The sequence below is a fragment of the Desmodus rotundus genome, chromosome 3 (genome assembly GCF_022682495.2).
Source record: "Desmodus rotundus isolate HL8 chromosome 3, HLdesRot8A.1, whole genome shotgun sequence".
Classification (NCBI taxonomy): domain Eukaryota; kingdom Metazoa; phylum Chordata; class Mammalia; order Chiroptera; family Phyllostomidae; genus Desmodus; species Desmodus rotundus.
In genome coordinates this window covers 5,921,461-5,948,285 of record NC_071389.1, presented here as the reverse complement: position 1 = coordinate 5,948,285, position 26,825 = coordinate 5,921,461, and the positions used below count along the sequence as shown (strand labels likewise).

Sequence of the window (26,825 nt, the reverse complement as noted above, 5' to 3'; positions counted from 1 at the left end):
CACTGCCCCACCCCCCACCCCAAGGGAACAGCTGTCTGTCTGCTCTGTGAGTGGCTCTGCCACCTCAGGGGCCAGGTGCTGCCCAGGACTGTCCTCTCCTCACCTCCTGGGGTCCCAGCCCTCCCAGGACGTCTCTCCCCGACCCCCAGGAGCTCAGAGCCTCTCTTTCCGCATCCTGCCCAAGCCTCGTCTTGCTCTGTGAGACCACCTCCAGGTGTGGTCTGAGAACTCTAGACCTGGCAGGTTGGGGTGGGGATTGGGAGGAGACCCCCCCCCACCTGCTCCCCTTCCTGAGTCCTGCACCTCTCCCTCCTTCAGCCACACCTTCCCCTGAGTGTGCTGGTAAGACCCCAGCATGGGCATGCCAGCTCTGGCACCAGGGGAGAGGACATGTACACCTCCTGTGGCCCCGGTGGGGCTCGCCCTCCTGTGCACACCCATCCCGGATTCAGGGCGGAGCACAGAGTGGGTGTGCAGCCGGCGTTCAGTGCAGGAAGCAGTGCCCCGTGCGTGCTGAGGGCTCACTTGCCTGCTGGGGTGGACGGTCGTGTATGGAAGGCGGGGAGTGTTGGGTCGTCCTGCCTCCCGCCACCCTGAGACGAGTCTTGGGGAGCTGGGTGTGGGTCTGGGTGGGGCGTGTGCGTGTGTGTCTGTGAAGTTGCGGAGGTAGCGGAAGGTGAGCTTGGCGGTGAGTGTGAGCACGTGTGTGCACTCGGGCAGGCAGGAGGCTGGCTGGACTCTTCGGCCCTGACTCCGCAGGGTGGCCCATTGAGCATGAGCAACCAGAGGGCAACAGGAGGGCTGAAGGCCTGTAGATCTGGGCTGGGGTGGGGGTCCTGAGCCAGTCCAGGCAAGCACGGTGGCAGGATCTCTGCCCCCTCGGCCTGCTGTCTGGGGCCGTTAGTGACCTGGGGCCCTGGGGCCAGAGGACAGGGCCTCCCAGGAATAAGGCACCTCTGTGTCATTTGTGGGGACCGGGGAGGGCCCGCCAGGCAGGCGCAGCCAGGCCTCCAGCCCCACCCACAGCAGCTCTCTCACCCTGGGCTCCCGAGTGCCCGCCCAGCCACAGGCCCAGCGTCTCTACCTGTCCCCAGCCCCGGCGTCACCCCACCCCTAGAGGCAGGTTGGAATCTGGCCTTCCTTCCAGTAAAACGACTTCTCTTTCATATTAGGCCAAAGCGAGAGAGCGGAGACATTTATGAAACTTTGTTTAATGTACTGAAAAGCCATCGGCCAGAACATTTAGGAAATTGATTTTCCTGGCATTGATGAACTCGTTTTATTTTACCCCAGTATTAATTACTTTTTTTTTAAACAAATTAATTTAAGAGTCGTAAAACCTAACAAGTGAGCCAAATGTCCATAGATCATGTCCCACTCCGCCCCTCCCTGCATGGGCCCCCTCGTCCCTCTGTAGTGGGGGCTCACGGCTCACGTACTTGGGGGGCTCTCCTGCCCCTCCCAGAAGTGACTGCCTACTCTCCCTGCCCTAGGAGAGGCCTCCTCCCTGCGGGACTACGCGGCCACCACCATGACCGAGTTCCTCGGCATGTTTGGCTACGATGACCAGAACACGAGAGACGAGCTAGCCAGGAAGATCAGCTTCGAGAAGCTGCGTGGGGGCCCCACCCCCGAGGCGGCCACCTCCTCCACGCTGCCCACCGCGGAGGATGCCCTCAGCAAGCGGGCGCGTTTCTCCAAGTACGAGGAGTACATCCGGAAGCTGAAGGCCGGCGAGCAGCTCTCCTGGCCGGCCCACGGCACGAAGGCCGAGGATCGGGCTGGCAAGGAGGCGGTGGGCCCCCTGCCCGGCCTGCGGCTGCCCAGCAACACGGCACACCTGGAGACCAAGGCCACCATCCTGCCACTGCCCTCGCACGGCGGTGTCCCCATGCAGGGCCTCGTGGCCCGAGCCTCCAAGTATGACTTCTTCATCCAGAAACTGAAGACGGGCGAGAACCTGCGGCCCCAGAACGGGAGCACCTACAAGAAGCCATCCAAGTACGACCTGGAGAACGTTAAGTACCTGCACCTCTTCAAACCTGGTGAGGGCAGCCCCGACATGGGCGGGGCCATTGCCTTCAAGACAGGCAAGGTGGGCCGCCCCTCCAAATACGATGTCCGGGCCATCCAGAAGCCAGGCCCCGCCAAGGTTCCACCCACTCCCAGCCTGGCGCCTGCTCCCCTCGCCAGCGGGCCCAGTGCCCCCAGCGCCGCCGGCCCAGGGCCTGAGCCACCCACCTCCCTGCCCTTCAGCACTCCTGAGTACCTGAAGTCGGCTTTCTCCAAAACAGACTCCATCACCACGGGGACCGTCTCCACTGTCAAGTAAGGCCCGGCCCGCACCCCCTACCCCCAGCTCAGGCCCTGCCTTCAAAGCTCATGTTTGTGGACACACACTCACACCTTATGCACATCTGCACACACCCACACATGCTCGGGTTCTCACGGGTGGGCTTCCACTCACGTGTGTGCCCATGCACACCCAGCCTTGTCCCTCTGCCTACGTGACCTCTCACACCCAGTTGGCCTTGCACACTACGCATCTGCCACACACACACACTCGCACACTCTGGGTACGTCCGTGAGCGTGCTCACAGGCTAAGACACATGCCACGGACCGCTGTCACCCCGTCTGCCTGTGACAGGCTTTCCCTGCCTGCCGCCTCCAGGGCCAGGGCCAGGACCAGGCTACGGGTGGCTGGGAAAGCCCTACTCTGGGCTGGGGGTTCAGGAATCCAAGCCAGTGGCCATGGCTCCCAGGTCCAGCACCTGGGCTGTGGGGAAGGCAGCAAGAGAAAGTAGAGGCCGGGGTGGGGGTGGGCCACTCAGCATGAACCCCTAGGCCAATGATTCTCAGTTGGTGTGCCCCAGGAAATTTTAAAACATGCAATGCCTGACTACTTAGTCAGGGGCACTGACCTCTTTTCCCCTAGAGTGTCAAATAAAAAAAAAATGTCAATAGCCAACACAGCAATAGCCATCCGGTGTGAGTGAATTAAAACTATACCTATTTTTTTCTCAGATCAGCAAAAAATACGTATTTTTGGTGTGCCACAGAGTTTTAGTAATCAGTTTGTATGTGCCGTGGGGTGAAAATGGTTGAAAATTGCTGCCCTGGGCGGTGGTAAAACGGTTGTTTCACAGATCTTGTGGGGCCGAATGAGACCCTCCCCCCAAAACCCGGAGACCAGCCACCAACACGGGGGGCAGGGGCAGACCCAGGGAGCCGCCCTCTGCGTGCAGGAGGCTTTTCTGAGCGCCCACCTGCACTTGCTTGGTGCTGCCCTTGCCCCTCCCCCAGGCTCTTCCCAGTGATACCTGGTACCCCTCCTCAGCCAGCAGCTTCCTGGCTCCCAGTGTGCGAGGGAGATCAGGCCCTAGCTCCCCAGACCAGTCAGCCCGGGCCGGGCCCATGCCCAGGTGCCAGCCCTGCCAGCTGGAGATCCTTGCTGGAGCTGAGCTCATGGAGCCTGTGCCAGACATCAGCCAGAGGACTTGCCCCCAAACACCGCTGGGCCAGGGAAAGAAGGGCCGGGGCCCCAGGGCAGGGGGCTGCCCCCCAGACGCCCCTGTCTGCTGATCGGCTGTGCCCTGTGTCTCTCGCCAGGAACGGATTGCCCACAGATAAACCAGCTGTCACCGAAGATGTAAACATTTACCAGAAATATATTGCCAGGTAGGCCCCGGGGGAGGAGCCTGCCGTGGAGAGAGGTGGGGGGCGCTCCAGGAATGCCTGGGGGCCGTGGGACCCTACGTCCGTCCGACCACCCATGCCAAGGTGCCTGCCGCCCCCCCCCCCCCACACACACACTCCTGCCCCAAACTGCACTGAGGGCCAATCCTCTCCCTCACCTCCAAGGCCACGGCCCCTTGCTGTGTCCTAGGCAGCTTGTAGTCCAGGCAGGACAGGGACCTGCAGGGGCCCAGAGGCAGGGTGGGTGTGGGCTGTTGTGGAACTGGCCAGAATGAGAAGGGGAGGTGGCTTCCAGGGCCCCGGGGCCAGGCTTTGACCTTCTGCACCTGACTCCAGACCTGCCCCTTTGCATCCCTAAGGCAGCGGGATGGGCAGGTGAAGGACCTTCACCTCAACAGACTCCCCCACATCGGGTCCCCAGCTGCCGGTGCCTAGCAGGGCGGCACGTGGCGGGGGTCGCGCCCTGGCAGCTGGCTTTCTGCTGATCCTCCTGGTTCTTCCGTCCCTCTCTGGGTCTCCGCCTCCCCTGTCCTCCTCTGTCTTTCCAGTTTCGCTCTGCTCTCTTTAGTATTATTATTGTCATTATTATTAGTGCCTCAGCAGATGGCCTTTTTGGCAGCTTCAGCTTAAATATTTATTTGCAAGTGGCTCTCCCCCTTACAAGGGGGTTTCTTGTAAGGGGGTTTTTCTTACTCTGCCCCCTAGCCCCACACCTTCCTCGCCAGGCAGACGGGCTGCACCCAGTACCTTCTTCACAGTTGTCATGGCAGGCCCTCCCCGGGGGACTGTCCCGAGGCCCTGAGAACTGTGCCCCACAGCATCGGGGCCTGGGGAAGGTGAGGGTTTTCTGGGAGGTGGGCAGCGGCCAGGCAGCTGGAGCTCCTGGCTGCGGAGTTGGCTGGAGAGTGAACTCCCTGCCTCAGGAAACCAAACAGATGCTGTGCTTTAAAAATTCATAACTCTGCACTGTTTCACGTGTCAGGAAAGCCCAGGACAGAGGGAGCCCTCTGACATCGCTCGGAAACAGAGCCCTGGACCTGGCCCAGTGCTGGGCAGGCGGGCGGCACCTACACAGAAGGCGGTTGGGCCACCTTGGGGCTCCTGCCTTCACCGTCTCCACCCATCCCATCTCGGTCTCTTCCCCGCCTCTGCTCCGACTTTTGGCCGGCCCCAGCTTCTCCCCCCAATGTTGGGGCCTGGCCCTGCACCTTACCTGGCACTCAGCCCCAGGGCAGGTGCGCTCCCAGGACAGATGTGATGGGTCTGCAGCTCACTGGGCTCAGTCACTTGTCCTGGCCTTCTCAGGCCTCGACCTCGTCACCCAGGCACACCACCTCTGCCCCCACACATCCCCCCTTTCCCTGCACAGGGCCCGGAGCCCTTCTCTGGGGCGTAGGCATAGACCCTTCTCAGCTGCTTGGGCAAGGCCCTTGGAGAGTCCTCCCTGGGACTGGCACGCAGCAAGGTCTGAGCCTGCCCCCGTCCGCAGGTTCTCCGGCAGTCAGCACTGCGGCCACATCCACTGTGCCTACCAGTACCGCGAGCACTACCACTGCCTCGACCCCGAGTGCAACTACCAGGTAAGGTCTCTCCCGAGCATGGCCGCCGAGGGGCCTCCCAGAAGTGGGATGTGTGCTCCACTCCGCTTCGACCACGTGAACTGAACTCGGGGAAACTACCAGCCTGTCCACGCTCCCAGATTCCTGCCCACAAGGCACCTAGTAGGGATTGGAGCCACCTGCATCCTGGTGGTACTAATTCAAGTTCCCGTCCCTTGAGTCCGCCACGCACCCAGGGCTGTGCCAGGCAGCCCAGGCACCTTGTCCCACCCGTCTTCCCAGTGTCCGCAGGAGGCCAGCAGCACCGCCCCGCTGCGTAGAGATGACATAACGAGGGACTTGCATTGTCACTCATGTTCGAAGCCGCCCGCTGGCAAGTGCGGGGCTCGTGGAAGTGATGGCAGTGAGGCAGTCCGCACAGGGGCCACTCCCTGTCTTGCCAGGGAGCCCAGCTGGCATAGCCCACAGGTGGCAGGAGGCTAAAGGCAGGGTCACCATCAGAGTCCCCTCAAAGGCTCAGTTCAGTTCATCCTCTCTGCTCCTGGGCAGGGCAGTTGGGAGCCTGGGGGGAGCTCAGGGAAGAGTCTGTGTTTCTGGAACCTTTGGAATTGTTCCCTCCACGGTCCAGTGTGCTGGCCCTGAGGCAATCCCAGCTGCCCGGACCCCCAGCAGGATTATTCATAGGGAGACCGGAGGGCCCCGGGGGGCAGCTGGCCCGGCGCGCTTGGCCCAGGGGCAGGCCAGGCTGCTGCCAACCCGGCCCTCTCCCGGCAGCGGTTCACGAGCAAGCAGGACGTGATCCGGCACTACAACATGCACAAGAAGCGGGACAACTCGCTGCAGCACGGCTTCATGCGCTTCAGCCCGCTGGACGACTGCAGCGTCTACTACCACGGCTGCCACCTCAACGGGAAGAGCACCCACTACCACTGCATGCAGGTGCCCCGCCCACCCGCCCCGCCCGCCCTTCCCCAGCGGCGGGGCTGCCCTCCCGACCCAGACTGGGGGCCTCCCTTTCTCTCGGCCCAGGACGGGGAGGACCAAGGCACGTGCAGAGCCCCGGGGGCTCGGACTCGGGCAGTGGCTGGGGGTCCGGGGCGGGGCCTACCCCATGGCCATACTTGGTGCGGGTGAAGCTCAGCGGGCTGTTTACACAGACCGACATTTTTCAGGCTTTAACACCAAGAGCAGCATTGCAAATGGTTCCTGAGGAGGTTTTTGTTTAATTCTTTGTTTTAATGCCACGCGGAGTCTGGGCTTTTTCAAGGTGTCAGGTCCAGGGGGAGCGACTTCGGGTTGCAAACAGCAGCCGCCGTGCCTCCCCCGGTATTTGTCGGGGTTGTTATGGGCTCCGTGGGACAACCTGGGCCGGGTGGAGAGGGGGGCTCGCTCTGCGGGCTCTGAGATGGTGCAGACGCTGGCACGGCCCAGCCTGGGCGCACGCTCGGGTTCTGCTGGTTTTTACTCAATATGGCCACGTTGCCTGCCTGGGCCCTGCTGGGGTGGGGTGCAGGGGGCCTGGTGCCAGGAGCCATCCACTAAGCGAGTCCCTGGGCTAAAGGTGACCGCCAGGCCCCAGGGTCCAGCCCTGCCCACCCCTGGAGGCTTTAGGGGTAGAGCCACAGATTGGGAGTCCAAAGCCACCTCCTGTGGGGCAGGGCTGCCATGTGTTTGTAGGGGGCTGTTCTGGGTCCCTGAGGACCCTCAGCACAGGCAGGACCAGGCCCTGGCGGTTGTTAGAGGTTTCCTCCGATGACTCCTAGTGAAGCATCTTGGTCCCCCCGGCTGGGTGGCCACAGGTGCAGGAGCCGCCCCGAGCAGGGAGGTCAGTGGTCTGAACCCCTGAGCCCCAGCTGCATCCGGCAGGACAGCCTCGCTGACCTTGGTCCAGGTGGGCCTGGCCCCAGTCCCCCTGACTGCCACCCTGGCCCCTGCAGGTGGGCTGTAACAAGGTGTATACGAGCACGTCAGACGTGATGACGCACGAGAACTTCCACAAGAAGAACACCCAGCTCATCAACGACGGCTTCCAGCGCTTCCGAGCCACCGAGGACTGCGGCACGGCCGACTGCCAGTTCTACGGGCAGAAGACCACCCACTTCCACTGCAGGTAACGGGGGCCGGCCGGGGAGGCTCACTGGCCTGGGGGGGACAGGAGGCCAGGAACCAGGCCCAGGGGATGGCTCAGGCCCCGCACCCGCAAGGGAGCAGGGACAGGAGTGGAGGGCTGCTCAGAGGCCCCGTCTCCGTGTCCTGCTGCATCTTCCATGGGAGGCCCAGACCTCCTGCGCCCTGGTGGGAGCGAGGCAGGGCCTCCTCCTGGCCCCATAAGGCCCCGTGACAGGCTTCCGGTGTCTTATCCAGGCGCCCTGGCTGCACATTCACCTTCAAGAACAAGTGTGACATCGAGAAGCACAAGAGCTACCACATCAAGGATGATGCCTACGCCAAGGACGGCTTCAAGAAGTTCTACAAGTACGAGGAGTGCAAGTACGAGGGCTGCGTGTACAGCAAGGCCACCAACCACTTCCACTGCATCCGCGCCGGCTGCGGCTTCACCTTCACCTCCACCAGCCAGATGACCTCGCACAAACGCAAGCACGAGCGCCGGCACATCCGCTCCTCGGGCGTGCTGGGGCTGCCGCCCTCACTGCTGGGCGCCAAGGACACCGAGCACGAGGAGTCCAGCAACGACGACCTGGTGGACTTCTCTGCCCTGAGCAGCAAGAACTCCAGCCTCAGCGCCTCCCCCACCAGCCAGCAGTCCTCTGCCTCCCTGGCTGCTGCCACAGCCACCGCCGAGGCCGTGCCCAGCGCCACCAAGCCTCCCAACAGCAAGATCTCGGGGCTGCTGTCCCAGGGCCTGCCTGGCTCCATCCCCCTGGCACTGGCCCTCTCCAACTCAGGCCTGCCCACCACGGCACCATACTTCCCCACTCTTCCGGGCCGCGGGAGCGCCTCCCTGCCTGTGGGTACCCCCGGCCTCATGGGTGCCATGTCCTCAGGGGCGGTGGCCTCGGCGACCCCTGACACACCCACTCTGGCTGCCTCCGGAGCTGGTGACTCAGCCCCCACCGCTGCCACCTGTGTCTCGGTGCCCCCCGCCTCCATCATGGAGAGGATCTCCGCGAGCAAGGGCCTCATCTCGCCCATGATGGCCAGGCTGGCCGCAGCTGCACTCAAGCCCTCTGCCGCCTTTGATCCAGGTGAGCAGGCTGGGCCCTGCCCAGGAAGCAAGCACCTTACAGACCCCAGGTGCTCCCTGGCCTTGGGGTGCAGGGCAGAGTGGGGGGAGTGTTTTGCAGAGGCCTCTTCCTACTCCCTGCACCCCAGTCCTTTGCTCCTCCAACTCCCCGCTCTGCCTTGGCTCTGCCTCCCTCCTGTTTATTTCCTGTTGGGGCTCCTCATTCTGACCTGCCCACCCCAGGCAGCGCTTGCTTCTGCCTCCTCATCTGTGAAGTGGGGGTGATAGTCCTGACCTCATGGCGTGCTGTGCATGCCCGCACCCCGGTCTTCTCACCCTGCCAAGTCAGAGTCGCAAGCCCAGCCCCTGATGGGGGCAGTCCCAGAGCCCCAGTTTTCCCTGGGGCTTCCTCCAGGTGACATGGGGGGTCCAGAAGTCCAGCCCAGGGGCAGGTGGAGACACTTCAGGAGCACTCAGGGAGATTTGTGCCTGGACAGCCCCTCAGGGCTGGGGATGCCTTTCCGGGCTCGGCCTCTCGGCCCGTCCTGTCCAGCAGAACGCAGCAGCAGAACTCCGCAGCAACGGACACGTTCTGGCCTGCGCTGTCCAGCCTGGCAGCCACGAGTCCCCTGCGTCTTTGGGGGGTTAAATATGACAAGCGTAACCAAGGAGCTGGGCGCAATTGGAATTTCTTTCATTTCATCCCCACCAGCGGCTCCCGCATGGGAGCTGTGGAGTTGGTCACATCTCTGTCCTCCGCTGGCTCCCCGTGAGGGGCAGTCCTCCTTTTTCTCATGTTTTCTGCTCTTTTAAAATTGTTCCTGCTTTTTTCCTCTGAGGGGTTTTTTTTTTTTTGGCTTTTCAGTTCACCTCGCTCCTCTGGTCCCCGCGCCCGCCCCCCCCTCCAAGTAATTAGCATATAGATAGGTCCTCAGGTCTGGGACCTGGCTCGCTTCATTCATTCGTTCATTCATTCATCCATTCAACACCCACCAGTCTTGCTGAGGACCAGGTGCCCAGAGGGTGCGGGGGCATGGCGGGCAAGAGGACAGACGAAAGTCCCGCCTTGCGGAGCTGATGGAGCAGTGTGGGGATAGTCTGTTTCCCGGCACACAGCTAGAAGGTGGCAAAGCAGTGACCCGGACCTCAGCAGTCTGGGCCCCTGCACCCGGCTTCCCCACGAGACATCTTGAGACTGGCCATGACTGAGGGTCATGGTGGCCCAGACCTCCCAGAGAGCTGCCAGGGCTTGGCAGGGCGGCCGGCTCCTCTTTCCCTGGGGACCTCGGGCGATGACTTTGGGGAGCTGCCGGAATGGGGACGCTCTGAATTCTGAAGACTGTTTTGTCCTCACTGGGCCGCGCCTATCAGCTGGCAGCTTGGAGACACCCACCTTCCATTCCTCAGAGGGACCTCGGGGATGGCCTGGGGTCACGCCCCTCTGGCCAGGTGCCTGCAGGCGGGAGTGAGGCCCCTCCCAGGCCACACTGGGCTCAGTGGCCAGACTGCCAAGTACTTCCTTTTCAATAGAAAAATCTTCTTTCCCCAAAAGAAAGGTCAAGCAAAGAGGAAGAGGGCTCGTTTTCCTGTATTTTTTAATAAAATGCCACTTGCTGTCCCTGAAGCAGCTCTGTCAGCTGCAGCGCCCAGGGGCCGATTAATATTTTAGTCACTTGGGGATTATGGAGAAAGGCTGGGTGGGCATGTTCCTGTCAGCGACTTCTTTGGCCCGACTGCTTGGCCTCCCGAGTCCTCTGCCTGTCCTGCTCCAGCCTTTCCCCCACACCCATGGCCCGACGGCTCCTACCCGATCCCCCATCCAGCCCAGCCTCAGATCCCTGCCCTGGACAGCTTGACGGGCGAGGTCACATAGTTTGAACCGCTCTGATTGGCTGTCAGCTTCCATAGCCCTGACCCAGCAGATGCCCCTCCTAGGCATGCTCAGTGGAAGGCAGGGCCGTCGCCCCGGCAACAGTGAGATGGGGACCCACAGAGGGGGCGCAGCTCCCAGTCTAGATCTGCCACTTTCCCTCAGTGTTAACAGAGTCTTTAATAAAAGCCTAAGCGGCAGCCCCACAAATGGACTGTGACAGTCGGTGGGGAAAATGAAGGGCCCCCACGCCTGGCCCAGCCCCCTCCCCAGCCTCCCGCCCTTCTAATCCAAGAGGCCCTGAGCCTGGACAACTTTGACATAATTTTGCAATAATTATCACTTGAAGAATTGCCACACAGGGGTGAGCGTCACAGGCGATCATGTCAGTGGGGAGAGTCGCTGACCAGCAGCCAGGGCTCCCCAGGGGCCCAGCCCACCCGGCCCGCTGCCCTACCTCCAGGAGATTCCATCCTGCGCCCAGCACGAAGCCCTTGGCCCCTCTAACAGCATCTTCCCTCCCCTCCCCTGTAGGAAATGGGCAGCAGGCCAGTCCTGCCAGGTTTGCCCCGGCCCCGCTGAAGCAGGAGCCCGGGGACAGCGCTGGCGCCCCAGGGCCCCTCGAGGCCTCCCAGGACCGCAGTGTGGACCTGACAGTGAAGGAGGCCAGGTGAGGCTGGGCGGGGCCTCCCTGCCCCGCCCCCCTGCCGAGGGCTCCCGGCACAGCACCCTCAGCAGCCAGACCCCATGGGGGGGCAGGGGCCATGCTCTCCTGGCAAGGGGTCACCCCTGCCGGGGCAGGTGCAGCAGGCTGGCCAGAGCCCCAGGGCCGGGCCAGGAGGGACGAGGCTCTGGGCTCCGTCCCTCGCGCGTCTGAGCGAGAGCCCCTTGGTTTGTGTGTTCCAGCAATGAATCAAATGGCCACGCAGTCCCAGCAAATTCATCTCTTTTATCCTCGCTTATGAATAAGGTAAGAATCATCCATCACACGCCTCCTGTTCCCCCACCCAGAGAAATTAAAGTCGTGCTGGGGGGTGGGGAGGATGTGTTTGTTTTTTAATGTTTTGCCTCTAATAAGATGAGTTTGTACCATTTAAATTTTGAGGCCATTTTTCATCGGATATAATTTCAGAGCCACTGCTTACAAATTAATTTAATGAACTGGCTGAAGAAATATATCCCAGCCTCTGACACCCTTTCTTCCTTTCAGACGGAGGGCTCCAGAAGCTCTTCCGGAGCCCTCGAACTTCTTTCCCTGTTAGTTATTAATGTTATTTACTTATTTGTTTTATATATGTATATTTTTGTTTTAAAAGGGATGGGGGAGGGGGGGCCAAAGTGGGGGCAAAGCATCCATTTCCACTTTTCAGGTTGAGTAATGGTCTCGGACGCCTTCTGCAGAGGTCGCTCTGGAATATTTATTTTAAATAATGCAGGGTCTTTGTGAATTATACATCATCTCAAATATATTTCCCCCCTCACATGATCAATTTGACTACAGCAAGATTAATTTGGTTACTGAACACAAGTGACGGTTGAGGAGGGAGCTGGGCCTGGGCCGGACACCGTGGGGCAGGGGCCTGGCAGGGAAGGAGCCCCCCGCTGCCCTCTGCCCTCTGCCCCAAGCCCCGCGCCCTGCACCTGGTCCCAGTTACTTCCCTCTCCCTCTTGCTGGTGGCGTGCTCTCCTTGCTTCTTCTTAGGTCCTGCCCCTGGGCCCCCTCTCCCCTTCCTGTGGAAGCCTTGGTCCGGCCACCACCCAGACCCCCGTCCCACCCCCCCACCCAGCAGCTCCCAGCTGTCTCTGTCTGACCCCAGGAGCCTCCCTCCCTCCCCCGACCCCTGATCCTCCTTTGTATGCCTTCTCTTGTTCTCAAGGAATTCACGGGGGGCCCCCCACCTCTCCTCCTCCTGCACTTCTTTTGAAAACCTGGCAGGAAAATAACCAGGGAGCCGTGAAGTCTGGGGAAAGCTGGGCTGGAGGGTGCCCCGAGTCTCAGCCTCAGCCTCAGCCTGAGTGCCGGCTCCTAGCAGCGCTGGGTTTGTGATCCAGTGCCTCGGCAGTGGCACGGGGCCGGGCGGCGTCCTCATGGATGGGGCTCTTCCACACCAGAGCCTCACAGAGCCTGGCCTCCTGTCCTCCCTGCCGTGGGCACTGCTGTGCTCTGGTCGGTTGGGAGAGGCCCAAGTGGCCCAGAGCTGCAGCCGCTCCCCGGGTGGCTGAGTCTGTGTCCTGAGGTACCCCAGCCCTAAGCATGGCCCCTGTCCTCCCCACAGATGTCTCAGGGCAACCCCAATCATGGCAGCCTGTTGAACATCAAGATGGAAGTGGAGGGGAGCCCCGCCATGGAGTCCTCACCCTTCCCGGGCAAGGCCTCGAAGGCGCTGGTGCAGGAGAAGCTGTCAGAGCCATGGAAGGTGTACCTACGCAGGTGAAGGGCTGGCAGGGAGAGCGGGGAGGAGGGGGGCGGAGCTCTGCCCATCCTGTTGGTTGCCCCACACCACCCTGGCCTTGCCAGAGCCCTGGCGTCTCCTCTGACCAGCTGACTCCTCCGGCCAGGTTTGGTACCAAGGACTTCTGTGATGCCCAGTGCGACTTTCTTCACAAGGCCCACTTCCACTGCGTGGTAGAGGAGTGTGGCGCGCTTTTCAGCACCCTGGACGGGGCCATCAAGCATGCCAAGTGAGTTGGGGTCCTCGGAAGGAGCCATTAAACCCAGCCCCATTTATCCATGTCAGCTCCGGGCTGGGTGGGGCTGGAGCTGCACAGGCCGCTCCCTGCCTTCCACGCGAGACCCGTGCTCATTTCCCCCAGAAATGAACCCAGAAGCTGAGCTGGCTTCTCAGAAGGTGCTGCCCAGGCACAGGTGGGCCTCTGGGTCCTCCCTCCTGCTCAGCCTGCAGCAGACCCAATGAGTGCTCCCTGGCCGGGTGGCCCCAGCCCCTCCACCGTGCTCCCGGCAGAGACCCAGCTCTGGCCGTGGCAGGGACCCTTGGTGAAGGCCTTGGCAAGCCAAAACATTGCGTGTGTTGATTCTCTGTGACCTAAAAATAAGGACATTTGTAAACCCCTTGAGCTGAAAAGCAGCAGGCCCAGCCCCTGTTGGAACTGAACTCAGACATTAGAAGCATTTGAAGTGGGTCTCCGCTGGTCCTGAGCCCCGGGTCAGGCTTCCTGCCGGGCAGCCCGGCTGCTAGTCTGCAGGGGAGTCAGCTTCCAGGCACTGCCACCAGCCTTTACATTTCAAAGCAGGCTCTGGAAGGATGGGCTTTGTCAGTCAGGGCCTGCTGTCCCCCGGCCCCCTCAGAGTAGGTAGGAGCTAGGGACAGACACATCAGGAAGGTCACAAGTAGTAAGGAGTAGTTAGGACTGAACCAGGAGCCAAGTTCAGGACCAGAGGACACTGTTCTGTCTCAGCCCTTTGCTGCTGGTGGGCACTGGCCCTGAGGGTGAGGCGGAGACACTGGGTCCCTGGACTTCTGAGGCAGGGCAGGGCCGACCAGGTCCCCTCTACTCCCCACCTGAGACACCCCATTCTGCCTCCTGCAGCTTCCACTTCCGGACGGAGGGAGGAGCCGTGAAAGGAAACTCGGAGGCTTCCTTCCCAGCCTCGGCTGCTGAGACCAAACCTTCCTTGGCCCCCTCATCCCCTCCGGCGCCTCCCGTCACCACGGCCACAGTTTCCTCTATGGAGGGGCCGACTCCCAGCCTGGCCGCGGTGCCCTCCACTCCCACCCTGCTCGCCTGGAAGCAGCTGGCTTCCACCATCCCCCAGATGCCTCAGATTCCAGCGTCCGTGCCTCACCTGCCCACTTCGCCCTTGGCAACGACCTCTCTAGAGAACGCCAAGCCCCAGGTCAAACCCGGATTCCTCCAGTTCCAGGAGAAGTGAGTCCCTCGATGAGCCGGGAGTCTTGTGTCCCCTGCGCGTCTCGGGAGTAGGTGCTAGCCAGGAGCGCCGAGGAGTCGCTGCTCCCCAGCCCACGGTTAGCCCTGGCCGTCCGTAGCGTCTCTGGGACACGGTCATCAGGCCATGTCCTGCTAGCCAAAGATGCTGCTGCTCTGACCTCACTGCCAGTCCCCAGAGCGGGTGGCCCGGGTTGGGGGGGAGACTGTGGTGGTAATCGCCTCTGTTACAGAGGGCCAGTGGTGAAGCTGCAAGGACCGACGAGGTGGGCCGGGAGTGGGGGTCCTTGCCTGCAGGCCTGCAAGGAAGGCTGCGTCTCCCCCCAGGCCACCTTGTTGGTCTCCTCCGGGGCTCACGCACGTTGCTGAGTCTCTGCAGGGCAAGCCAAGTCAGGGGGAGGGGGGAGGCCCCCTCCAGGCCCACATCCACCTGCACAGTGGCCTGAGCTCTCAGGGGTGGAAGGGACCTTCATCACTCCGTGGCGGTGGCTACTTGCGGCGAGAACGGTGACTCTGTATCATGTGTGCGGCTTCCTGGTCTCAATAAAAGTAATAAATTGGATGTGAACACACACCTCCTGAGTGGCAGCTGTCCTCCCTCTCCGAGCACCTGGGGCGGGGCCCACAGACGGGAGGGACCTGCATTCCTCCACCCCTCCCCCGCCGCCCTTCCCATACCCACCGCCCCAGAGTGGCAGCCCTCTTAGTTTGCCAGACCCCGTCACAGCTCCCACCAGGTCGGATGTGGGGGGCAGCCATGTGCAGCCAGGGCAGGCGGCTGGAGAACCTCACCCTGCGTGCCTGTCTGCAGCCCTGGGGGGCCGGGTTCTGGGGCCGGGGCTAGGCCCAGCTTTCCTCCCGCCCCACCAGCCCCACCACTCAGCTGACTTGTGGGGTTCTGTGAGTGGGTGGGTACCCCAAGCCCCGAGATGGCCCTGGAAGCCCCAGCAGTTGTGACCTCAGCAGGACCTGACACCAGGCACACATTCCCACTGGCCCAGGCCCCGGGGGTAGCCAAGCCCCCTGGTAGAACTTCCCACCCACCTGCACCCCATCAGTCAGCCATATCCAGGGCCATCCCGCCACACCAGCCGGGCCTCGCTGGCGTCCCGCCAGGGCTGGCAGCACCATTCCTCATTTTCATATCCAAGAAGTTACTGCAGGCATCCTTATCTACAATCCTGAGGTGTGGCCGTGGAAACTACGTGTCCCAGCATGCAATGCTCTGGGCAGCCTGCACACTGTAGTCCCTTGTGCACTATCTGAGCTCCAAAAAGAAGGCAGGAATGCACGCTGGGATCTGTAGTCTCCTCGGGCTGAATCATCCTGTGGAGCAGGAGGGCAGCCCAGAGAGCATTCCTCTTGATTCCCCCGCCAAGGCCTTGGGGAGCAGAACCCGACAGGAGCAAATGTTGGGATGTCGGCGGGGAGGGCGCCGGGAATGCCAATGACCTTCTGGGCTGTGGTTTCATTGCAGCGACCCTTGCCTGGCGACGGACTGCAAGTACGCCAACAAGTTCCACTTCCACTGTCTCTTCGGGAACTGCAAGTACGTCTGCAAAACCTCCGGCAAGGCCGAGTCCCACTGCCTGGACCACATCAACCCCAACAACAACCTGGTGAACGTGCGAGACCAGTTCGCCTACTACTCCCTGCAGTGTCTCTGTCCCAACCAGGTCAGCCCCCGGGCGAGCAGGGGCAGGGGTGCGGTGGGGGAGCAGGGGCAGGGAGGGGAGAGACAGAGTTTCTTATGCCCGCTGGAAGTCAGCCTTCTCCAGACTCTGGGAGGGACACTGTCTGCCCCTGGAGAGCTGGGGCAGGGGTTCGGGTCGATGCTCAGTGGGTGAACTCTGTCATTTCATCCGAACCCTCCCTGGTGACTCCAGGCTGGGCAGCCGCTGTGCCCTTGGCATTGTTCCACCTCCTGGAACTTGCAAGGCTCCCTTTCCCCAAAGGCCTAGATTTTAAAATAGGCACATTGGACACATAGAGAGATTGAGCTGTCTGCGCCCCGGACAGGAAGGGCAGCTCGGATTCACCAAAAGGCCTACCCTGCTTTGTGGTGAGCACGCTGAGGGATCTGGACCTAGGCCTGGGCACACAGAGAAGAGCTAGGATAGATTAGTGATGTCTGCTCTGGGTATGGGCACACAGAGAAGAGCTAGGATAGATTAGTGATGTCTGCTCTGGGTATGGACACACAGAGAATAGCTAGGATGGATTAGTGATGTCTGCTCTGGGTATGGCTTAGCGGTGAATGGCAGTAATACCAGGTAGGATGTTGTGATCAAGTGACAAAAGGGACATACTGCCTTTTAACATGAGAAAGGTCTTCACCTGACTGTGTTTTCTGGTTCTGAGCATAGAAGAACACATACGCCAGGGGCCCGCCGCAGCCCGGAGGCCTGGGGCAGGTGGGAGCTCCCAGAATCTGTCTGTGGTCCTGACCCCCCTGCCCCGCTGGGTCCCCTGTCCCCACAGCACTGCGAGTTCCGGATGCGCGGGCACTACCACTGTCTCCGGACCAGCTGCTACTTTGTGACCAACATCACCACCAAGCTGCCATGGCACATAAAGAAGCATGAGAAGGCCGAGCGGCGGGCAGCCAACGGATTCAAGTACTTCACCAAGCGTGAGGAGTGCGGCCGGCTAGGTACCGGAGGCCAGGGCCGGGGGCAGGGACTTGCGGCAGGCGGCAGGGCTGTGGCTCTGGCCCCTGGAGCCCCGGTGGCCTGGGTCACTCTACCTCCTGCCCCCGCCCAGCAGGTGCATGTTTGGTTAGAAGTGTCACAGGCCCTGCATTGTCAAACTGGGAAAACAGTCAAAGCCCGAGAGCCCATGGAAAGGGGTGCGTGTGACTCAGAGCGCTGCGCCCACCCCGGGGAGAAGGCCTGCAGAGTGTCCAGGCCTGGACTTGGTTCTCTTTCCTCTTCTTTTCAAGAGGGCTCTCCAGGCAGTGTCAGGAGCCCCTGAGCTCCCTGTCCTGGGACCCTTGCCTGTGGCTTTCCCGTCTTATCTCGAGTGCACCAGGGCTGTCCGCTGGTGCGTTCGTGCCCTTGGCAGGCGTTTACGGAGGGACAGGCGCGTGCAGAGCTACTGCTGCGGGGGCGGCGGGGGTGGTAGCGGTGGCAACTAAGGTGTTTTCTTTTATCTGCTGTGGACAGCACTGTGCTCAGCGCCGGGGACTTTGTGGGACAAGCAGGTTCATGGCGGGCTAAGCCCAGAGCATCTCTGACTTGGGGCAACCCAGAAGGAAGGGGCTGGGGGGCCGGATGGGAGCAGCCGCAGCAGGTGCCTCGAGTTGACTCTGCTGGGGAGAGTCGGGCCCCCTCCCTCAGGGAGGGGCTCCAGGACCGGTGGGCAGGGGTGCCAGCACGCCTCAGGATGGAGCCTCCTGTTCACAGGCCTGCCAACGTGGGGCACGAGTCTGCCCAAGAGGGGCAAGCTGGGCGGAGACCCCAACCCTGTAGACGAGCCCAGCAGTGACTCGGGTGGTCACAGCAGCAGGGTCTTCGGGGAGCACTGTGGAGGGGCCACTGCCTGCTGCCCACCGGCCCTTCCACTGGGGAAGGCTGAGATACCCAAAGCCAACTGGCAATTCAAAAAGAATTCATGACTTGAGAGAGAGAGAGAGAGAGAGGGAGGGAGGGTTGGTAACCATGGCAACAGATGTCAACACGGTGGCCTGTGCTGTTTCTGGGCTCAGTTTACAGGTGTCAGGGTATTCTGTGGTTGCTGTTATTTGCTCACCTTTGGGTGTTCTGGGTGCTAGCTGGGGCTAGACAAAGCTTGGGGATGATACCAGACACCTGGCCAGCTCAGGCGCCATGGCAACAGACAGGCCTTCACCTGCCCTTCCCTGATACTGTTCCAATCCTGCCCGTGCTGTTTGTTCTCAGCCAGAGCACAGCCAAGGTGGAGGTGGGAGGGGGCAGGGCGGAGGGCCTGCAGCCCCCCAGGGGAGATGTGGAGACAGGCTGTGTGCTGGGAGGTGGCTTACCCAGGGGACAGGTCATTAAGGTCCCTTGCCCTGGATCCCATGGACCTCTTAGTGTTTGGGGCAGGGGATGGGGGTCAACCTGCCGTCGTCAGGTGGCCCTCTGCTGGGCTGGAGAGCTGGCATATGAGCCCTCCTCGTAGGATTGCCACCATGGGAGGAGAGCCCTTTCCCCAGAGCCATCTGCCTTGTGGCCCCACTCCCCCAAGCCCAGAACAGTGCCTGACACACGGTAGGCGTCCTGAGCCTGGACCAGCGGGGCTCATGGCCGAGCGGGCTGTGTCCACAGGCTGCAAGTACAACCAGGTGAACAGCCACTTCCACTGCATCCGCGAGGGCTGCCAGTTCTCCTTCCTGCTCAAGCACCAGATGACCTCCCACGCCCGGAAGCACATGAGGCGGATGCTGGGGAAAAACTTCGACCGGGTGCCCCCCTCCCAGGTGAGAGCTCGGCCCACCCAGGGCCCCACTCCCGCTTCCCGATGGTGGGCCACGCCACCCAGATCAATAGCCTGCCACCCTCCCGTGGGCAGCCCAGCCACCAGCCCAGCCTCCTCAGGCCCCCTGCCTCCTTTCAGGGCCCCCCGAGCCTGATGGACACAGAGACGGATGAGTACATGGATTACACCGGCTGCAGCCCAGGCGCCGTGTCCTCTGAGTCTTCCACCATGGACCGGAGCTGCTCCAGCACCCCTGTGGGCAACGAGAGCACCGCAGCAGGTGAGTGGGCAGCCAGGGGGCCGGGCTAGGGGCAGACCAGGAAGGGGCAGGGGGGCCCGGAAACTTCTAGCAGGGCTAGGCCCTTCCTCCCAAGGCCAGCACTGCTGAGCCCATTTTGGGTCAGGAGGTTCATGGTCAAGTGGCCTCAAAGGAAGTCAGGCCAGTGTGCAGCAGAGCCAGCTGGTCTGGGACATAGGTCACAGAGGCCACCTCCTGCACCCTGCCCACCTCCCCAGCGCTCTGCCCTCGGTTTTAGCTTCCGGGAGAGCCCCCAGCCAGCGAGCGGGGCCTATGAATGCCCAGGGGCCGAGGCATGTGCCCGCCCCACCCAGCCCTGGCACCTCTTCTGGTCCTTCTGCCATCGTCCCCATCAGGGTCCCACCCAGGCAGGGCTCTGCCACAGGCCCTTGCCAAGCCCGTGACCTCTCCACGCACCGCCTTCCCTCTCGTTCTGTCTCCTGCCACCTTCCCCTCTCTTCTCTGTGGCACCTCTCTGCTCCTCATCTGTCCACGTATTTTCATGTCATACTTGCTCCTACCATTGGGTTTCTCATTTTGGTTCTTTTTTGTTTGTTTCCTCTTTGTTTTGTTTTGTTTTGTTTCTGCTTTTTTCCACCCTCTCCAGGCTGCCCGGCTCCTCCTCCTCCTCCTCTTCCTCCTCCTGCTGCCGCCGGTGACCAGGCTGCCTGTGTGGCTCCACCGCCCCCCCTCACCCCGCCCTTCTCCCCGGCTGTGCTCCGGGCGCCCCTCCCCGCCCTCCCATGCCTCTTCTCTCCACCCTGTCTCTCATACTCTCTGCTCAGTGCCGCTCTTGGAGCCGCCCGGGGCCTGGCCCGCCCCATCAGCAGCCCGCCCAGCTTCCCGCCCATCACTGCCACTCCAACTCCAGTAAAAAGTGACGTCCCCCTAGTTCAGGACGCTGCAGGTAACGCACACGTGCCTTCTCTCCAGTGTCTGTCACCCGAGCCAGCCCCTGAGGCCAGGGTCCAGGACCTGACCTTTTCCTGTGGCCTGCGGGGCCAAGGACAGGACCGCCCTCTGCACCCTCAAGCCCGGAGAGCCTGGCCTCTCACCTGGGGTCTGCTCCTCTCCATGGCTGCCCCGTGTGGGCCAGCCAGAGCATCACCGCCATGGGTCCCTGGGCGTTGCCCCATCTCAGAAACTGCCCACACCCCTGAGGTGGCTGTGCCGGCCCCACCCCGAGATTCCTGCGGCCAGGCAGAGCCTGGGACCTGGCACAAGGGAGGCAGACAGTGGTCTTGGGAGGTTGCTGGTGCCTGGGACGGGCTGGCATTCAGAGGGTCCTGACACCAGCCAGAAGCCCCAGCCCTGGAGCCAAGCAGGAAGAGGCAGAGTTGTGGCCCAGGCCCTGCCATGCTCAGTGGCAGAGGCGCCTCCCAGGCCACACTGTGTCTGCTGCTCCACATGGATGGGACCTGCCCTCTCTGTCCCCTTGTGTGGTCGTCACCCGGCTCTGCCTCTCCCTCCACTCATTCTTGCCTCACAGTCTGCCCAAGTGCCAGGCACTGTGCCAGGCCCAGGGGCATGGCAGAGAGCAGAGCAGGGGGTCCCTGTGTGGGATGAAGCCCGTAGAAAGCTCTGTTGCTGGTATAACCAGATGGAGCCCTCTGACCTCCGGCCCAAAGTAGCCACTCCTCCATCTCCAGTAGCCACCTGCATCTCCAGGCCCCAGGCCCTCCTGCCGCGCCCCCCCCCCCCCCATTGCTGTCCCTGGTTTCTCTTCACCTGCTAAGGGTGGGTGACGGGCCCCAAATGGACAGGGCAGCAGAGGGTTACCATGGACGCTGGCCCCCCCCTGGGTAGGGCTAGGCCTGAGAGCTTGTCCGTGTTTCTGGGAAGTTGGAGGAGTGCCAGGTCTGGTGCCCCTTCCCTCTGACTGTGCAGCCCCGGGGCTGTTCTCCCCTCCCCACCCCCAACTCCAAGGGTCCCCTCACCCAGGGACAGGGTGGCAGAAGCACAACCACAGTTGAGTGGACAGCCCTGGCCACAGGGCATCCTGGGTCCTGGGTAGTAGTTGGGGCAGGAGGGTGGGCACAGATGGGCTCCCACCTGCTGCCTGAGCCCCTGCTCCAGTCCCAGCCCCTCCTCAGAACCGCCTCTCCCCGCTCAGTGGGGGCGGAAAACCCCAACAAGACCTTAAAGAAACTTCTGGTACCAAGGAGAAGTCAGTGCTCCTCAGGGCAAGGAGTCACAGCCCCAAACAGCCCCGCGGCCCCTTTTGTGAGTAGGCTGGTCCCCCATGAAGATAGGCGGCCCCAGGGAAGCTGGTTAGCAGGCAGGAGAAGGAGCCGGACTGTCTCTCATTAGGGGCCAGCATGTGAGGGTGTCCTGGGCCAGTGTGTGAGGGTGTCCTGGCCCCTGTCCAACTTGGGTAATTACACTCCACCGACCTAGGTCCCCCTTCAGCTTCAACCAGCACCGGGACGTGCCCTCACTCCCCACCCAGACTGGCCAGGAAGCAGCAGCCACATCCCCCAGAGCTGCTGGCTCCGCCACCAGGGCAGACGCCCCTGTGGTCATCCTGCAGACATGGATAACGCATGGGGAACCCCGGGCTCCCTGGCTGCTCTGGGTGGGGGGTGTAGTGGGAGAGACCCCCCCTCCCCAGCCATGGAAAGAGGAGTTGCTGCTGAGTGCTGTGCTTTGCCTACTGTGCCAGATTCGGGGGGGGGGGGGGCCCTGCCTGGGTGGGACCCTGGGAATGGTACCAGCAGGGGCGCTGACCTCCACTCCCCTCCCCAGGGAACACCATCTCCATGCCCACAGCCTCAGGGGCCAAAAAGCGCTTCTGGATCATTGAGGACATGTCACCTTTTGGGAAGCGGCGCAAGACAGCCTCCTCGCGCAAGATGCTGGACGAGGGCATGATGCTGGAGGGCTTCCGGCGCTTCGACCTCTACGAGGACTGCAAGGACGCCGCCTGCCAGTTCTCGCTCAAGGTCACTCACTACCACTGCACGCGTGAGAACTGCGGCTACAAGTTCTGTGGGCGCACACACATGTACAAGCACGCGCAGCACCACGACCGTGTGGACAACCTTGTGCTGGACGACTTCAAGCGCTTCAAGGCCTCGCTCAGCTGTCACTTCACCGACTGCCCCTTCTCGGGCACCAGCACGCACTTCCACTGCCTGCGTTGCCGCTTCCGCTGCACCGACAGCACCAAGGTCACGGCGCACCGCAAGCACCACGGCAAGCAGGACGTGATCAGCGCGGCCGGCTTCTGCCAGTTCAGCTCGAGCGCCGACTGCGCCGTGCCGGACTGCAAGTACAAGCTCAAGTGCTCGCACTTCCACTGCACGTACCCAGGCTGCCGCCACACGGTCGTGGGCATGTCACAGATGGACTCGCACAAGCGCAAGCACGAGAAGCAGGAGCGAGGCGAGACGGGCTCCGAGGGCCCCACGCCCGGCCCGGCCGGTGGCCTGGACAGCTCGCTGTCGCTGGGCACCGAGCCTGGGGGCTCCCTGCTCTTCTTGCAGACGGCTGCCGCCGGCCTGGGCCTGGGGCTGGGCGACTCGGGCGAACCCGCCCCGCCCGACGGCCTAGGGCCCCGCGAAGGCCCTGCCGCGCCAGCGCCCGCGCCAGGCCCCAGCCCCCCGGCTGGAGAGTCGTCGCAGGAAGAGGAGGAGGAGGAGCTGGAGCTGAACGAGGAGGAGGCAGACGACGACGAGGATGACGAGGAGGAGGACGAGGACGACGAGGAGGAGGACGAAGACGACGATGAAGAGGACGACGAGGACCTGCGCACCGACTCGGAGGAGTCGCTGCCCGAGGCCGCGCCGGGCGCGCGGAGCCCAGAGCGGGCGGCCCTCAGCGCCCCCGCAGTCCCCGCGCCCCCCGCGCCTGCCGCGCCCTCCGCTGCCGCCTCGCCCTAGCCGCTGGGCCGAGCGGGGACGGCCACCCGCTTGAGGGCTTGCCCCTTTGTTTATTATTATTGTTATTAATTTTGTAAGAAATGGTATTTATATGTCAAGCTTTCCTCTGTACAGAGCTAGATGTTCGTTGTGGTTCCCGTGTGAGGGGTGGGGCGCTCCGGCTCCGGGCTCAGCCCCCCTGCCGCCCCGCCGGTGCTTCCGGACCCCGAGTCCGTCTCAGGGCAGAGGCGGGGCCCCCTCTGGTGCTCCGGGGCCGCCCCCGCGCCCGCTGCCCGTGCAGCATCGCGGCTGGAAGGACAGGCTGCCGAGCACACCTTTCTAGCTGCAGCTCGGGGATCTTCTTCAGGGAAATAGAAGGTGCTCTTGTCCGGGGTGGGAGAGGGGAGCAGGGGTCCCCGAGGGCAAGGCGGGTGCAGACTCTCCCGCAGCTGCCCCCAGCGATCCTCTCCGAGGCCGGATCCCGGGCCCCACACCCACTCCAGTGGGATTCCTCATTGCTCAGGACGGGGACGGGCACGGGGGGTCCCTGGGACCCCCACCCCTAACCACCAGAGGCGGGTCGGCACCTGTGGCATCTGGCAGGGCCCCGGTCACACAACTGACGACCTCCCTCCTTGCCGTGGGGGCACGTGGGGCAAAGGGGGCCTCACAGTGACACTACAGGGACCGTGAACCTCGTGGAATGAGCAGGGCCTGCCCCGGTATCTGCTCCCGAGGGCTGGGGAACGGAAGGGGTGCCCCGCGCCTGCGTGCCCCCCACAAACGGAAGAGCCGGGCTGGGGTGTGGGCCCACCTGGGTCTCAGCGCCCCAGGTGGTGGGAACAGGAAAGATGTGCCTGTTTGGGGCTTTACTATTGAAAATGGAAAAAATGCGAGAAAGTTGTACAGTATTTTTCCCGCCGAGATTATTACTCTACACAGAACAAAAAGGAAGCAAAGCAAGCAGGAGGTGAGGACGGGCCCATCTGCCCCCGGCCCTGAGCTGCAGGGCGGTGTCAAGCACCGTGCCTCGAGGTCGGAGGTCTGCACTAGCACCGCTGGGGGCCGCGGGGTTCCAACTCCTAACTTGAATTTTGTAGAGGCCAGAGAAAAGGACTTTCACTGTTGATACAAGTTTGTAGTTAATTTAACATTTGAATTTTTCTCTATTGGTTATGCGTGTGGCTTTATAGGGCTGTTCCCCCCACCGCCCCTCCCCCACCCCGTGTTTCATTTTGTTTGGGGTGCTTCATTGTTGGTGCACCCCACCCAGATTTGGTTCCCTTTTCAAAACCTCCCCGCTCCTGGAGACAATTAGGTCATCAAGCCCAGAGCGGCCCACCTGACAGGCACACACACCTGGCCAGTGGCTATGAGGGTGACAGGGACGCAGGGCTGGCAGCCCAGGGCCCCGCCTGTTCACCTTCTCTGCACTCCAGGCCACCAGCTGGTCTCAGGTTGGACCCTGAGACTCTGGCCACAGGGAGAGAGCAAGGCCCAGTCTTGGGAAGGGCCTGTCACCCAGAGCCACCTCCCTACAGGTCTCTAAGGGGAGCCCTACCCAACTGGGGGGCAGTGGTGTCCTTTTTCACCCCTTTTTCTTTCCCTTTTTTTCTTTTCTTTTTTGTTTTTGTTTTTGCTTGTCTTCTTGGCTGCCCACAGCCAGAAAGCCAGGACCATCGGGACTGCAGAGGGAGCAGGGAGGGAGGAGGGGTCAGGTGGAGTGTACCTGATTCAACAGAAAACACCCTTTCTAAAGCAGCCCCCGCCAGGGCCTGCTGAATTGCGTGGGCACCCCGCGCTGCTGCTGAGCGTTCGCCCAGACTTTGTGCCCGACCACAGACCCCGTGAGTCCGTGGAAGGAGTTTTGTAAAGGAAAAAAAAAACCATTTTTCAATGTAGCAAAATCAAACAAAAAAAAAAGAAAGAAAAAAAGAAGATGCCGACAGTGCGAAGTCTAGCCTTTTGTAACCTTCATATTGCACACTAGGACTATAAGCCATTGCTAGCTCATTTTGAATTTTAATGTGTAATTTTTGTTTCATTTTCTTTCTGTGGGGAAAACGATGCTTGATCCACCAATGCTCTTTTTAATGTTTTATAACTATGTATGTGTATATATATAAATATAAAATAATACGTATGCACATGTGTGTATATATCTATATGTATATACATATATAGATAGAGAGAGATATATAGAGAGGTTTTGAGACTCGAATGCAGAACGTGAGAACCGAACTGAACAGCGTGTGCTCTGATTACTTGAATCTGGTCTCCTCGGCACCTGGTTATTAAGAACTGAATATTTTTCCACTTGAATTTAGTGCTATTAGAAATTTAATATATGTGTTTTATTTATTTGATTTTTTTTTTTTGCATGACTGATGCAAGGTTTGACATTTTCACTCAATAAAAACTGGAAAAAAAATCTTTTAAGTTACCTTTTATTTTTAAAATTAGCCCCAAGCAGCTGGTGGTGACCGAGCTGTGCAGGGCAGGAGGGCCCACCTCCACGGCAGAGCTGGGGGGGCGGTGGCGTGCGGTAACCTTCAACCCTGGCGGGGAAGGGGGATGGCCAGTTTCACCCCTGGAATCAGGCCAAGTTCTCCCAGCTGGCTGGGGGCAGATGGTGGGGGGCTTGGGCCATGCACAGCTGAAGGGTGGCCTCCTCCCTCGGACCTGCCTGAAGGCCCCACCTGAGACTTAGGAGCCACCTGCGGGCAGAGGCGATTGGCATGGAAGCCTCGCTCTCTGGCAAAGGCTTCCCGAGCTCCCCAGGCCCCCTCCCCCGCACCCCGCCAGCCCCCTCCTCTGTCAGCCAGGGCGACTAGGCAGGCGCTTGGCAGGGTCACGCAGATGCCTCCTCCCCTGGCTCCTTCCTCCTTCCTGCAGGGACCTGCCCGGGCCGGGAACGGCGTGTACCCGGATCCGATCCGGATGCTGGCTCGGCTCCTGCCTGGAGCGCACGGGGGCAGAGCCAGAGGGGCACTGTGGCTGGGGCTCCCCCAGAGGCCTGGGTGGTGGGGGCGTCCCCGGGGGCCTTGCCCGGAGTGCAGGCCTCACGCCTCACGCCTCGTTGACCCTGACGCTTCTGCATGGTGACCCGCTTCTCATTACACCCCATCATCTGCACCACCTTGCCAGCCTCGCCCTGAGCTGACCTCCTTCCAAGTGGCCAGACGTCCCAGGGCCTTGGGGAGGGGGCGCATGGGGGGCCCTCCGCCTTCCTGCACTTTGAGGACGTCTCACTGGATGTGGCACCCCTGCCATGGCCACACCACTGTCCTGAGGAGGGGACCGGGGCGGGCCCCTCAGGCCCACACCCGCCCATTCTCGCCCAGCCGCACACACAGGGCCCTTCCCTTTCTTCTCTCCTCCTGGAACGCGGCCCACAAGCTATTTACATAAATATGTTTGTAACAGACGTGAAAATATATACTTTTTTCTGTCTTATTAAAATGTTCAAGTTGGAACTCGCCTATTGTTTGTGGGTATCTCGATTCTGTTAAATAAAACAGTGACTAATTTATGGGATAAAACACAAGTTCAACAAATTAAAACCATTATTGGAGCTTCTCGGGCCCTGGTGGGCCGAGCAGCCCTCCTGTGGGGCCTGAGGGAAGGCAGGGAGCCAGGCCTGGGCCTCTCAGCTGGGTGGGTGGTGGGACCGCAGGGCTCCCCCTGGGTGCTGCAGTAGCGGGGGTGGGGGCAGCAGGGCAGGGCCCACAGAGGCTTTGGGGGCAGCTCCCAGGGGCTCCAACTTCAGCTGCCTCTCAGGCACTCCTAGGGCCCTCTCAGGGGAGGGGAAGTGGGCACTCAGGACAGACCCCCCCAAAACTGCCCTCTCCTCAGCTGCCCCGGTGGACCTTGGCAGAGCCACACATGGTGGATGGGCAGGGCCCAGGCCCCCCAATCATCAGGGCCCACCGTCTCAACTCCCAGGCACTGCCCCAGACAAAAAGCGTCCACCCATCAGGGGGGCTTGTGCCCAGAGCCTGTGTCACCCACCGG

General features: G+C 61.7%; 1 protein-coding gene across 8 annotated transcripts in view; it reads left to right on the top strand.

Moving 5' to 3' along the window:
• CASZ1 (castor zinc finger 1) overlaps positions 1–25,232 on the top strand; it is a 145,929-nt gene extending 120,697 nt beyond the window's left edge. For 7 of the 8 annotated variants that reach the window (XM_053920969.1, XM_053920974.1, XM_053920971.2 and 4 more), the window contains 16 exons: positions 1,494–2,328; positions 3,611–3,679; positions 5,187–5,277; positions 6,031–6,195; positions 7,194–7,366; positions 7,621–8,462; positions 10,845–10,980; positions 11,217–11,280; positions 12,587–12,741; positions 12,870–12,992; positions 13,860–14,198; positions 15,694–15,892; positions 16,698–16,869; positions 18,503–18,654; positions 18,792–18,933; positions 21,697–25,232. In XM_053920969.1, the coding sequence (XP_053776944.1) occupies positions 1,494–2,328; positions 3,611–3,679; positions 5,187–5,277; positions 6,031–6,195; positions 7,194–7,366; positions 7,621–8,462; positions 10,845–10,980; positions 11,217–11,280; positions 12,587–12,741; positions 12,870–12,992; positions 13,860–14,198; positions 15,694–15,892; positions 16,698–16,869; positions 18,503–18,654; positions 18,792–18,933; positions 21,697–22,832 (4,793 nt within the window). In that variant the 3' untranslated portion in view covers positions 22,833–25,232. Of the gene's footprint in view, positions 1–1,493; positions 2,329–3,610; positions 3,680–5,186; positions 5,278–6,030; positions 6,196–7,193; positions 7,367–7,620; positions 8,463–10,844; positions 10,981–11,216; positions 11,281–12,586; positions 12,742–12,869; positions 12,993–13,859; positions 14,199–15,693; positions 15,893–16,697; positions 16,870–18,502; positions 18,655–18,791; positions 18,934–19,736; positions 19,859–21,696 lie in introns of all 8 variants that reach the window. The other variant, XM_053920976.1, reaches the window with a different exon arrangement.
• Positions 25,233–26,825: the final 1,593 nt, after the last annotated feature.